The sequence below is a fragment of the Lissotriton helveticus genome, chromosome 3_1 (assembly GCF_964261635.1).
Source record: "Lissotriton helveticus chromosome 3_1, aLisHel1.1, whole genome shotgun sequence".
Taxonomy (NCBI): domain Eukaryota; kingdom Metazoa; phylum Chordata; class Amphibia; order Caudata; family Salamandridae; genus Lissotriton; species Lissotriton helveticus.
Window position 1 is genome coordinate 157,756,634 of NC_136061.1, and position 12,829 is coordinate 157,769,462.

General features: G+C 47.2%; 1 protein-coding gene across 5 annotated transcripts in view; it reads right to left on the minus strand.

Annotated features, from left to right (window-relative positions):
• EIF4H (eukaryotic translation initiation factor 4H) overlaps window positions 1–12,829 on the minus strand; it is a 178,306-nt gene that overhangs the window by 114,129 nt on the left and 51,348 nt on the right. For all 5 annotated transcript variants that reach the window (XM_078679442.1, XM_078679441.1, XM_078679444.1 and 2 more), the window contains exon 2: window positions 11,219–11,409. In XM_078679442.1, coding sequence (XP_078535568.1) covers window positions 11,219–11,409 — 191 coding nt within the window. The remainder of the gene's footprint in view (window positions 1–11,218; window positions 11,410–12,829) is intronic.

The following is a 12,829-nucleotide window of genomic DNA, read 5'->3' on the forward strand; positions in this document are numbered from 1 at the left end:
CCAGTTTCGCCCATACAGTTCTGAAGGAGCAGGCGTATAATTTTGCCGAAGAGTGGGCCAATGTGCTTGCACCGGCTTTGTACTGTACTCAATGTGGATGGGACAAACTTTCGCCCAGGCATGAGATTCCATTGCGATCAATGCCACAGCCTCAACCCCAATATCCCATGTGGCGTGAAGCAAAAGCTCCCATTGCGGAAATCCTTGAACAATTGGAATATCAAGGTGGGATTGAAACATTTGTCACCTAGGAATAATCCTACTGTGACCAAACCTGAGGGTCGTATCGCCTGGTATTGGATTACTACCATTTGAACTCTCATTGTCGGACCTGCGCGGTACAGAATACTCACAGTTCTGCCCTTGTGGATAGTCTGGTGAAATAAGGTTTTAAGAACACACTTGACATATCCAATGGCTTTTTTAGCCATAACATGTCCTCTATTAGTGGTCAATGGACAGCTTTTACTTATGGAGGCAAACAAACAGTTTAAAAGATTGGCCATGGGGTACAACAGCAGCCCAGGCGTCTTTGCCGCTCGTATAGTCTCTTTTAGAGAGACTCAACCCCATTGCATGCTCGTATATTGATATTTAGCTCACAGACGAATTATGGCCGCATCTGTGTCGCGTTGACCACTTCATTTGTATGCGTGCGGACTACGGTTACAAATTTAACTTTGCAAAGTCGCACATTGCAGAGTAAACAGTGTTGTTCCAGGGCTCTGAGCTAAGGTCGAGGACCTCACTTCCTGGAGAAGTGCGCACAGTTGGGTGCTCCGACAACTTTGAAAAAACAACAATCTTTACTGGGTTTTTTGAATTTCGGTCATACTTACATTCCCGATTATGCCCTGCGTATCAAGCCGCTATATGCCTTGATACAACCTACTGTTACCAAATCTTGCTGGCTGCCAGAACATTCAGCTATAATGCATTCTATGCAGTCTGATCTTCTTGAATCTAAATACTTGCTGACTCGTGACAATCACACAAACCTGGTAATAAGAATTGTGCCAGGTGCAGTTGGTTTCACGTACCTGACTTTTAATGAAGGAGACAGTCCCTATTGCTGACAAGTCACACCTGTACACTTCGGCTGAAATGCGCTTTTCCTCTGTCGAGAAAGTTTTGACTGCCGTACAGACGGCGATTCTGAAAGAGCGCTGTCGCAGGGGAAACGCATGTTGGTTGTTACACCATATCCTGCCCTGGTGGCAGTAGCGAAGGCCAGTATACCAAATTCGAAAAGCTTTGCATCCTCATTGGATACAATGGGCCACAGCCTTGACGTCTCCGGATGTCACGTTTATCTTAGATTCCTCTTTGCAAACTTGGGAGTACTTGCAGTAGGAATTTGTTCATCCGGCTCCTTTGTCGTTGCGCCCGCTAGAGGATTTCCATTGTATCATTTACATTGACGGTTCTGCACAACCGGCGAAGGCTTCAAAGCATGCTTTTTCAGCGGCCTGCGCAATAGTGGTGGGTACAGTGGTGAATGGATAGTTATAGTCAGATGTCGTGCATACACAGACATTAGGGGCCCGTACCACCCAGTTGGCAGAGCTACGGCTCTGGTGCTTGCACTGGAGTACGCTAATCCTTGTGCGACTACTCTTATCGTAAGTGACTTATTACGGTGTTCAGTCTTACAATGAAAACGTATTCTTTTGGACTCAGAATGAATCGGGATTCCAAAGGTAGCACGATCAAACACATTGTTATGGGTTTGAGTCACAGAACTTAAAGAACGTCTGCCTCTCGTGTTTGTAATTCATACTCTTGGTCACCAGTGCGTAGGAGTACACGCTGTTGGCAACTCTCTTGCTGATGAAGCGGCAAAAACAGCAGTAGCGACATATGTAGTGGCAGCAGTTACACGTTCCAGAAGTAAGATTGATGATGACATCATGGCAGCCATTGCTGTAACAGAAAAAGGAGGTAATTACCCTAGAGGTTTCCCTTCTAAATACTCTTATCACTTAAGTCCTGATAAAGTTCCCTATGTGAGAATTAACGACGTTGGTGACAGGTTGATTCCCAACGCGGACCGCAGGCTTCCCTTGATAGCAGTCCCCAGCCTCCGAGAGGAGTCTTACTTTAGTCTGCTTTCCCCTGACAGGTGAAGGTCTTAAAAGAGACGCTTTCATCATTGCAAAGGCAAATATTGCAAATTCTCTCTTCAGTGCTTAATTTGAGCCGGGGGTTCCACCGGCACTTATTTTTCTACTTCAGACATTTGCCCAGTGCTAAAGCGGGTAAACAAACAAAGCAGAAATACGAGGAAGAGGACGGTGGAAAACCCTTAACAGAGGGAGAACGCAGGAACTTGCACGAGTGATGTAAAGGGACATTGAGTCTCTAGTAGTGGATTTAGATAGGTAGTTAGATAATTTGTATTGCACAATTAAAATCATTGCAATCTTGCTACTTTGAAATCGGTATGAAGTGCATTTTTCCAGAATTATAAGAGATATATAACAGTTTGTCATCCTAGTATGCTGGGGATAAAGACGTTTAAACACCGCTTTATCAACTTCAAAACATGGGTATAACAAGCATTTGCAATGCAACAGGTCTCGCATTATTAAAGTTTGAGCTATTGGGATTGCTAAATAATGTAACACCAATAGCTTTTGTTGCAGTTGGTGTTGCAATATTTAGCAATGCCAATAGCTCAAACTTAATTAACCCGAGACCTATTGCATTGCAAATGCTTGTTTTTAGATGTAGCCAATCCAAAGCAAGTAGTTCGTGAAATTTCTACACCCGATCACTCACTAGTTTGCAAGAACATACAATTGCACGGCTCGTGTAACACAAGCTCCACACCAAGCCTGCATTTTAAAGGGTAATCCAGTCCCAGCAATAACATCAACTTTCACGTTGCTAGCTAACGGTAGCTATTTACTTTTTATTAATGAAGATTGCAGTGGTATGCTGGCAGGGATTCCGTACATTGTAATCGTTTCCCGTGTAGTCTGATGTAAGAATGTGCTTTTCCCGCCTTCGCATGGGAAGCTTGATATGTCCATCTGGCCTTCCATTCAGAACTTGAAAGCAGAGTTCAACAAGAGGAGTCTAATAAGGGCTCTATTATCACAGAAAGAAGTTGCCCTTACTTCATCCCGTGAAACATTTGTCCTTCACGTGGCAAACACCCGCACTGAAGTGCATGCGCTTTTGAATACTGATCTCCCACTGCATTTTGGCGCTTTGATTCACTCTAAAAAAAATTAGCCAAGCCTGAGGTCGACGAGGTATTAAATAAAGTAGTAAGCTCTGGCCTTGTGTCTTCGTTCCAAACTAGATTTGGTGTGATGCCTGCATTTTTTCAAGCCTTTTCGGCGGTTTACTGTTAATTCTCGCTTTGGCTGCCAGTGTACTGCTGTTAATTTGCTTGCTCAAAAATGGCTGCACAGTCTGTCACAAGACAACCTGTCCCGCCTGCTCCAGCTTTGTTACCGGATGCTTGAATATTATGGGACGCTACCTCTGGCCACCTTTATTGTAGCCTATGGATTGTCCTTCAGTTTTTCCTACTTGACATGAGTGCAACCTGTTTTCCATTGCCTGGATTGCTGCTTTGAATGGGTTCTGGATTTGGGTCACTGCAATATGGAGTCTCCTAACACAGATTATGATCTACTGATGAGTCCCTTAGTTGTTAATGAGTGAGACTGTTCTGGTATCGGAATAATTGCCTGTGTGGTGGCACATGGAGTCCTAGGCAATTGGAACTGCAGCCCATGACTTTCTGGCACGCAGTTATCTCTAAGAACACCCGAGTTGTCCCCTGATGGTGCTAGAGGCTCCAGCTGTCGATGAACATGTAAGTTCCTTCACATTATTGAATTGGATGGCTGAAATGTTTTCTGATGATAGCGACATCCTCTTGGATGCAGTTGCAACATATTGTGGCTATACAAGATTGATTTGGCATTTGTTCATCTTCAGCGCGTCCAGTGCTCGATTCTTTTTTTTTTTTTACTTTAAGGTTGAGTAGTATACTCCCCCTTATTGGTTTTTTTTTCAATTTGTTCTGACTATTCCGAACTGATCACTCCCAATTATACGTTTTGGCAAATTTTGAACTTGGTTCTGTCTCACAGGAACTTGAACTCTGCGTTCCAAAAATTACCTCCCTTCTTGCAAGTGTTCCGATCAGGGAAGGGTGTCGTGAAAACAGGGCCTTGCTTGCACGCGTTGCTATGTTAGCATAAGCTTATTAGACGTTTAAATGCCATTTTGCGGCTTTTTGCACACGGCATTGCATGCAACTGTTGTTGTAAGTTAGACTGCTTGAATTTCTTCACATGAGAAAGGCTGGTTTTCAACACATCTAGACTTACTTCGCGACCTCAGGCTGTACAGTGGGTGCAGAAGCCTCCAAGATTACCATAACCATGTAAGCTGTCATTCTGGCTGATCGGCCCACGCTCTAGACACAGCATGAACACAGCTGCAGCTAACGGAAATTCCAACGCCTTTAATATTGCACTGCATGCACAATTAGGGCACTTGGAGAAAATCCTTTTCCAGAGAGAGAGAGAGAGAGCTTTTGCTGATCCTGGAGGTATGGGTTTCCCCATTCAAGCCTTCGAGACCTTCTATTATTATTATAAAACAGAGTTCCTAGCCGGATAGGATGGTACACAAGGAACTATAGGACCTGTTTCCACAATCATTATAATACAATTTCTCCCTTTGTATTTTATGGAACTGTAACAATGCTGATCGTATTATTTTAATCATATGCCTGCTTATGTTAGCAAAAATACTGCATCTTAGAGCACGTCCTTAATTTACTCATGTTGAGGACTGGTACGAGAATAACAAACTAAAGAGTGTTCGTGATTCCCACCATTACGGAGAGTAACCTAAGTCGCATGTTCTGGGTGGTTTAATCATTGGTAGCTTTGCTATAGGACGGAGAGCTAATGAGACACTGATGCTAGTCGGTTTGGGGTTCTAGTTACTGAGGTGAGCTTTTTGGTACACCACAATTCACTGAGATCCTGGTTCTCTGCACAGTTGTGTATGAGCAGAATCCCCGCAACAGTGGAATGGACAGACACAATATGGTCAGAGGCAACTATCTCAGAGCACTTTATGGAGGGAAGAAACAGGTCCCGAAATACACTACTGCCTCCTCCACAATCTTTCTTTGGCACTCTGCAACCGCCGCATTGGGGTGGAAGGCCAAGATCACACAGGTCACTCAGTTGCTTGATCCATACCGGTTGAAATGGTTATCGCTACAACACAGATTCTATAAATGAGACTTGATTGGACTTAGGAGGGTGGGCAATCTATGGGCGGGAGTAGAGGTGATTCCGTTCAGTCTCCAGCGGGATTACCAACTACATAGTGGAGAAACAATTAGACACCTTCAAGCACGCAGTGCATTACAAAAAGCTATACCTAAAGATACGGACCTGCTGGTCTCTTCGTCCCTAGAGGACAGATTGTTAGATGATTATCGCCACGAAAAAGCCATTTCATAAACATATCATAAAATATTAAATAATGCACCAGACACTTTGGGGAAGACGCGTGCAAATTGGGTGGACTATGTTGGGGACATTTGTGATGACGACTGGCATGAGGCTTTGGCTCCCTCCCGCAAAGTGGCCATTCGATCCAGTTTTAAATGTATCCAACTTAAACTGCTACACAGAGCCCATTACACCAGTTTGGTGCTTGTCAAAATGGGTATTTTGGAATCCTCGAACTGTCCCAGAGGGTGTGGTCAACCTAGCACTTATCTACATCAGTGGTGGGATTGTCCGAACCTCCAGACATACTGGAGAAAGGTTACATCAGCGATCTCATCAATTTGTCAAAAATCAGGAGGTTTCACCGCGCCTATGTCTTCTTAATATCTGGGAGGCCAACGAATTGTCTAGAAGCGAGAGAATCTGGGTTTCCCTGGGATGCATGGTTGCGAAGCAGAACATTGCGAGGACATGGAAGGGGGCGGCAAGGCCACAGTTCGGTTTGGGAGTAAGATATGGACTGGTGCATGCAAGCAGAGAGGGCCATATACGAAGGCAGAGGCTGCCCACAAAAATGGACTAGGATTTGGGGGTCAATGGAATGTGAGTAGAGGGATGATATGTACCCTTTCAGCGACGCTCCCCCATTTTCAGCAGACCAGGAAACAGAGTAATCTGTCACTTACGAAGTACTGTACATAACACGCAACTCCATTGTTGATTCCTTGGATCGTTGTGATAATAGCTGTACTTCTGTACTGAGATTGATGAATAAGACGGAAACTGTAATGTACCTTATATCATTTTTGTATGGCTTTTATTTCTACAATAAAAGATTTATAACAAGCATTTGCAATGCAATAGGTCTCGCAGCATTAAAGAAGTTTGAGTTATTGGCATTGTGTATGACAATGCGTTGCCTAAAATTTTAAGCAAACTTTGAATTGGTGAGCAGTGAGTGTGTGCAAGAGTATGCTGTTGCTCACAGCTATTATTCACACAGCTCTGATGATGCACCTCACGCACGGGCTCACAGCTGTTATTATTCACACAGCTCCGATGATGCACCTCCGGCACGCGCACACGCAGTTATTATTCACACAGCTCTGATGATGCACGTCAGCACGGGGCTGCCGGCAGTTATTATTCACACAGCTCTGATGCACCTCAGGCACGGGGCTCACAGCTGTTATTCACACAGCTGTGATGATGCACCTCAAGCACGGGGCTGACGCAGTGCCAAGGCAGTGCAGCATCTTCACTTGCTGCGCTGCGCTGCATGAACTCTTTGCAAATATACCCCTAGTTAAGTATGTTGCGAGGATTATTTGCGAACATCGCCTAAGGCACCATTAATTTAGAAGCTGTTTAAACTGGAGTCTTGGTAAAGTTCTGTGTGCCTGGTGGAAGCGTGCACTGACGGCTGGTGGTGTGTGTGCGTGGTAAAAGCGTGCACTTGCGGCTGGTGGGGTGTGTCTGATGAATGCGTGCATTGACGGCTGGTGGCATGTGAGTGTGTGCTTGGTGAAATTGTGCGCTGGTGGTGTTTGTGCCCGGTGAAAGCGTGCACTGATGACTGATGGCGTCTGTGGTTGGTGAAAGTGTGCACTGACTATGTGGTTGTGTGTGGCTGTATGTGTTGTGTGTGTGGTTATGTGTGTTGTTGTGTGTAGTTGTGTGTGTAGTGTGTGTGGCTGCGTGTGTGTGGCTGCGTGTGTGTGTGGCTGCGTGTGTGTGGCTGCGTGTGTGTGTGTGGCTGCGTGTGTGTGTGTGGCTGCGTGTGTGTGTGTGGCTGCGTGTGTGTGTGTGGCTGCGTGTGTGTGTGTGGCTGCGTGTGTGTGTGTGGCTGCGTGTGTGTGTGTGGCTGCGTGTGTGTGTGTGGCTGCGTGTGTGTGTGTGGCTGCGTGTGTGTGTGTGGCTGCGTGTGTGTGTGTGGCTGCGTGTGGCTGCGTGTGTGTGTGTGGCTGCGTGTGGCTGCGTGTGTGTGTGTGGCTGCGTGTGGCTGTGTGTGTGGCTGTGTGTGTGGCTGCGTGTGTGTGTGTGGCTGCGTGTGGCTGTGTGTGTGGCTGTGTGTGTGGCTGTGTGTGTGGCTGTGTGTGTGGCTGTGTGTGTGGCTGTGTGTGTGGCTGTGTGTGTGGCTGTGTGTGTGGCTGTGTGTGTGGCTGTGTGTGTGGCTGTGTGTGTGGCTGTGTGTGTGGCTGTGTGTGTGGCTGTGTGTGTGGCTGTGTGTGTGGCTGTGTGTGTGGCTGTGTGTGTGGCTGTGTGTGTGGCTGTGTGTGTGGCTGTGTGTGTGGCTGTGTGTGTGGCTGTGTGTGTGGCTGTGTGTGTGGCTGTGTGTGTGGCTGTGTGTGTGGCTGTGTGTGTGTGTGGCTGTGTGTGTGGCTGTGTGTGTGTGTGGCTGTGTGGCTGTGTGTGTGTGTGGCTGTGTGTGTGTGTGGCTGTGTGTGTGTGTGGCGCTTCCAAAAGTACAGATACACCAGGAGACCTACAATAGACGCACAGAGACAGAAGGGGTCAGAGAGGGAGATCATACCGTGGTGCAGAAGAGAACACAATGCGACATGGGACGCACATGGTAAAAGTGACGAAGAAGAGACCGGGACATCTTGGGATACAGACTGGCAGAGAGTAGACACTCAGAATAGAGACACACCAGGGGTCGGACACAGGGAATACAATCAGAGGAGCAGCAGAGGACAGACTATAGCAGAACAGAGACACAAACCTGAAGACATCTCGACAGGAATAGAGATTAGCACACACAATGACAACATATTCAGGAAATAGAGAAATTAACAAAGTAATCGCCAGTCCGGTGCCTCCAAGGCTAGTCGAATCTGATTAAACGTATGTGGAGTTGCAGATTTATATTGACACGAATCAATGTGCACCAGCCCTACCTGCACGCCTTTTCAAAAATCAGCCCATTTCGAAGCAGTTTTCCCGTCAGACACACGATACTGGGTGCACTGAAGCAGAATGCTGAAAACATCCTCTTCACAGAAGGTGCTCGGCGGGGGGCACTAAATGCAATTACAATACCTTTCAATTTAAAGAAGTAAATATCCTGCTAATTTAAAGCGGTGCCCGTACTACAGTAAGTGGTTCAGTCCCCAGTATATACTACATACATGCAGCTAGATCCACTCCCTTTCACAATAGATTAGGCAAAGGCCCTTAAACATTGAAGTGCCACGCAGTGTTCAAGTTAGGGGAACTGAATCCATTCTATTTGTTAAAAATGCAATATTAATAGCAGGAACGAATAGGGAACTAAAATTCTCTGCAAAGGAAGCGCTCAAAATAGACTTCTTAAAGGGCCAGTGAAATGTCTGTCAGTCCAGAATTCCTTGGCGACGCCTCCTCTTTCATGACCTTTGACTTCTCCTCATAGGAGCCACTTCCCTACAGCTGCCCACATTACCTAAAACTACGTTTGAAAAACACGGTATTTTGAAACTAGGCCTGTGGCAATCACCATGACCGAGTTTCCTGATCATTAGGTAGAAAAGCACTCTTGCGACTCCGCGGATCTTGTGAAACACATTAAGGTGTTTACACAGTGGGCGTGGCTGCTCTCGGATGGTCAGCCCGGGTCACACCCAACAGCTACACAAGCGGCGCTCTCGTCTGCAGCTCTAATAAATCCCTTTTGTGCGCAGTCCCATATTTAGCCTCTTTAGGGCTTTATTAATCATCACAATCAGTGTATCCGCTAAATGCAGGCAAGTCTCAGATTGTGATCAGGAAGGATCTGTCAACAACACAATAACAAAGAGGGGTGCTTGCCAGATCGATCACCATAGACATATGGACCAAGGGACAGATGATTGCAGATGAATAACACAAAAGGCACTGTGCTCTTCAGGATTCATGAAATAAACGCCACTAAGGAGGATACAAAAGAGCTACTGAATGGTTTATTCCAAATCATTGTTTCTGCCAAGAAGGTTGAAAGACCGAATACTTTTTTGAAGAAACATTGCCCATTGTATCGCAAGTGGAATTTGTTGTTTCATCCATTTCGACAAATTTTTTTTTTTAACGGATTATTACTTTGGTGATGGAACAGTCATCTTATGAGTTCATATTACTTGCAGCCTAAGCAAAGGCAATGTCATGTAACGTGGCATCGCTAAAAGTACATTTATAAGCTGCAAATAATGCATATCAGCCCCCCCCATGGCCATGAGAGGAGCCGCTGCTGTGTGATGGCCGCTTCTCTCGGCTCTGATTTCATCCAGTACCTTGTTGTAATTAGCCGCCTGCCCCTGAGCTCTTACTGCGGTCACGGAGTTTTCGCTGTGAGGAATCAAGCCGCCCATGGTCATTTTGGCCAGATTCCTTTTTTTGTCTGCGAGTGGAACAGGAGGTGTCTGTGGACGCCGGTAATGAGCGCCGTTGTGTCACAGCAAGGTACCGAGCTCCGAGGGGGCCACAAGCTGTTCTGAGTTTGTATCTGAGCTCCTATCTGGACAGAGGACGGCGGAACGAGACGGGAGAAGCCCAGAGTTGCTGACACGGAGGAGGACGCTACGGTAAGGGTCTCGATATGTGTCAGGGAATTAATTGCTCAGGGAAGCATGGAAATGTGGCAGTGAGACGATACGCTAGGACCTCTGGGCAGGAATCTGCCGAAATTTAAAAAAACTTGCGTGCAGGTGTCGGACCCTGGCAGGAAGGGACAGGAGGCCTGAAGATGGAAGATTTATATCAGATCACAGGCTTACTTTCACTCGAGCACAGAAGTCCAGCGAGGGACGGCAGTCTCCGTCAACCTGTTTCCCAGCGCCGCGAGCCCCTCTGCAAACTCCCCCTGCATTCCACCAGGTGCGCGCACTCCTAAAAACGAAACCTATGGTGGGGGCGGGACTTCCGTCTAGTGCGCGAAGCCCGCGCCCACGGCAGGCCTGGCCAGAGGAGCAGTGGTGACGCGAGGCTCCCATGCCAGAGGGAGAGCCCCGCGGAGGCTGCAGAAGTCCAGAATGGCGGTAAGTGGGGCTTAGTTGTAGGGGGTGCGCTTGTGTGTGTGTATGTGTGTGGCGGGGGTCTCTGTATGTGTGTGCACGTGCGTGCACGTGTGTGTGTGTGTGTGTGTGTGTGTGTGTGTGTGTGGCGGCGGGGGGGTCTCGGTCTGTGTGTTGTGTGTGCCTGCGTGTGTGTGCATGTGTTGTGTACAGCCTGCCGGAATCGGAGTGCGTGTTCACACGCTCGACCTGATCCGATTCCGGCAGGCTGCGTGCCAGTCTCCTGTCTCCAAGTCCTGTTAGTCCTTGAAAGCTGAAACGATCACAATAGGCTCGCTTTGCGACAGCAGGGGCTTTGCCCCTGCAATCGCAGGCGCGAGACCTAAAAAATGTTTAAAAAGTTTAATTGCGACAATAGTGTTGTGCATAACGTGGTACGCATACCATGTTTCATTCCTATACTACATTGTCAAGTGCTGAGTGACTAAACATACTTTACAGCGAGAAAGCATGAGAGAAGAAAAGAACTTTGCATAAACATGTTTAGACCAAAATAATGCACTTCGCTTAAGAAATTAAACTTGTGGTACACTCTGTGGACCTTCACAGATTGTTGTGCACTGTGACTTCATTCTAGATTCTAGTTTGAGAATCACTCCACCCAATGTCATGAAGATCTAGAATGCCTGGCAAAGGAAATCCAGACATCACGTATGAGCTCCTGCAATTAATACACATATTTAAAACACATACCTTTAAATTTGTCTGTTTCTTTGTCTCTTACTAGCCGTACACTTCTTACACTGAGTTCCTTAAAGATTGCATCTATGTCTCCTTGTACTGTATTGAAGGGTAGATTTCCTACATATGCTGTGTACGGTGGGCTTGTAGGTAGATCTTTCTGTTGCCGTGGACCACTGGAACCCATATCCCCACGGCGAGACCTATAAAAACAGAGCAGGGAAATACTTTAATTGTAAAAAAATGAGACAGACTCTGCTGAACAAGCCAATGAACATTTCTTAAGTAACTAAAAGGCATCATGATTAGTTGATTCAGATAAAATTACCCTCAATAACGGGCAGATAGAATAGTACTTGATTGAGTGAAAATTCACATTTGACACAAATTGAAAATTCACATTTGACACAAATTTTGATCCGCTACCCCTTTCCTTTTCAACTAATGGCTCCCGAAGGGACATCAATCAGGCGTTTGTTAAGCGCAACTACTCACCCGTAAGGGTCTCAAAGCTCTGGCGGGGTGTGGGGGGCAGGTTCCTGTCCATCAAGGAGGGCGCCTTTCGAAGAGCCAGGTTTTGAGGTTTCTTGCAAAGGTGGGGCGCGATGTCTATCTGAGGTGGAGCAGCAGGGCATTCCAGGCTTTGGCAGCGAGAAAGGAAAAGGTGCGGGCTCTGGTTTATCTGGTGGGGGGAGGGTATCACGGCATAGGAGAGCTGGGCTGATTGTAGGGTCCTTTGGGGCAGGTGGAATTTGAGTCGGCTGTCCAGGTACGCTGGTCCGGTGTCGTGGAAGGACTTGAGTGTCTTGAAGGGGACTCTAGACTCCATGGGGTGCCAGTGGAGTGCGTGCAGGTCCTGGGAGATGTGGCAGTGTCCTGGCAGGTTGAGGACCAGTCTTGTGGCAGCGTTCTGGATGTTCTGCGGGTGAGGTTTGTGTTTATTCTGGTGTAGAGTGCATTGCCATAGTCGAGTTGGCTGGTGACCAGGGCGTGAGTGGTGGTCTTTGTGTTCGAGGGGGATCCATTTACTTACATAGGAGGGGGAGTGTGGGGAAGCAGGAAGACTAGACAGTTTATCTGGAGGTCCATTTTGAGCTCGGAGTACAGGATGGTTCCCAGGTTGCGTGCATGGTGAGGGTGGGTGGGTTTCCGAGGGCAGGGGGCCACAAGGTGTCGTTCCAGGCATCAGGGGCCCATGATTAGTACTTCTGTCTTAGTGTGGAGTTGTATGCAGCTGTTTTTTCCATCCTTTTAGCAACGGCTTCCATGCCTTCTCAAAAGGGGTGTCTTGCGGCGTTGGCTTCGTTAGATAAGGAGAGGATGAGTTGGGTGTCGTCTGCGTATGATAGTGTGGAGTCCATAGGTTTGGGTTATGGGGACGAGCAGAGACATGTAGACGTTGAAGAGCATAGGGAGGACCCCTGAGGGACTCAGCAGGCGGTTGGTGTAGGGTCCGAGAGGAAAAACCTGCTGCGTTCTGTCAGAAAGGAAGGAGCGGATCCAGTTGAGGGCTTTGTCCTATATCCCTGCATTGAGTCTGCGTATTAGGGTGCAGTGGGATATTGTGTCGAACGCCGCTGAAAGGTCGAGGAGGATGAGGGCTACTGTTTCTCCTTTGTTCAG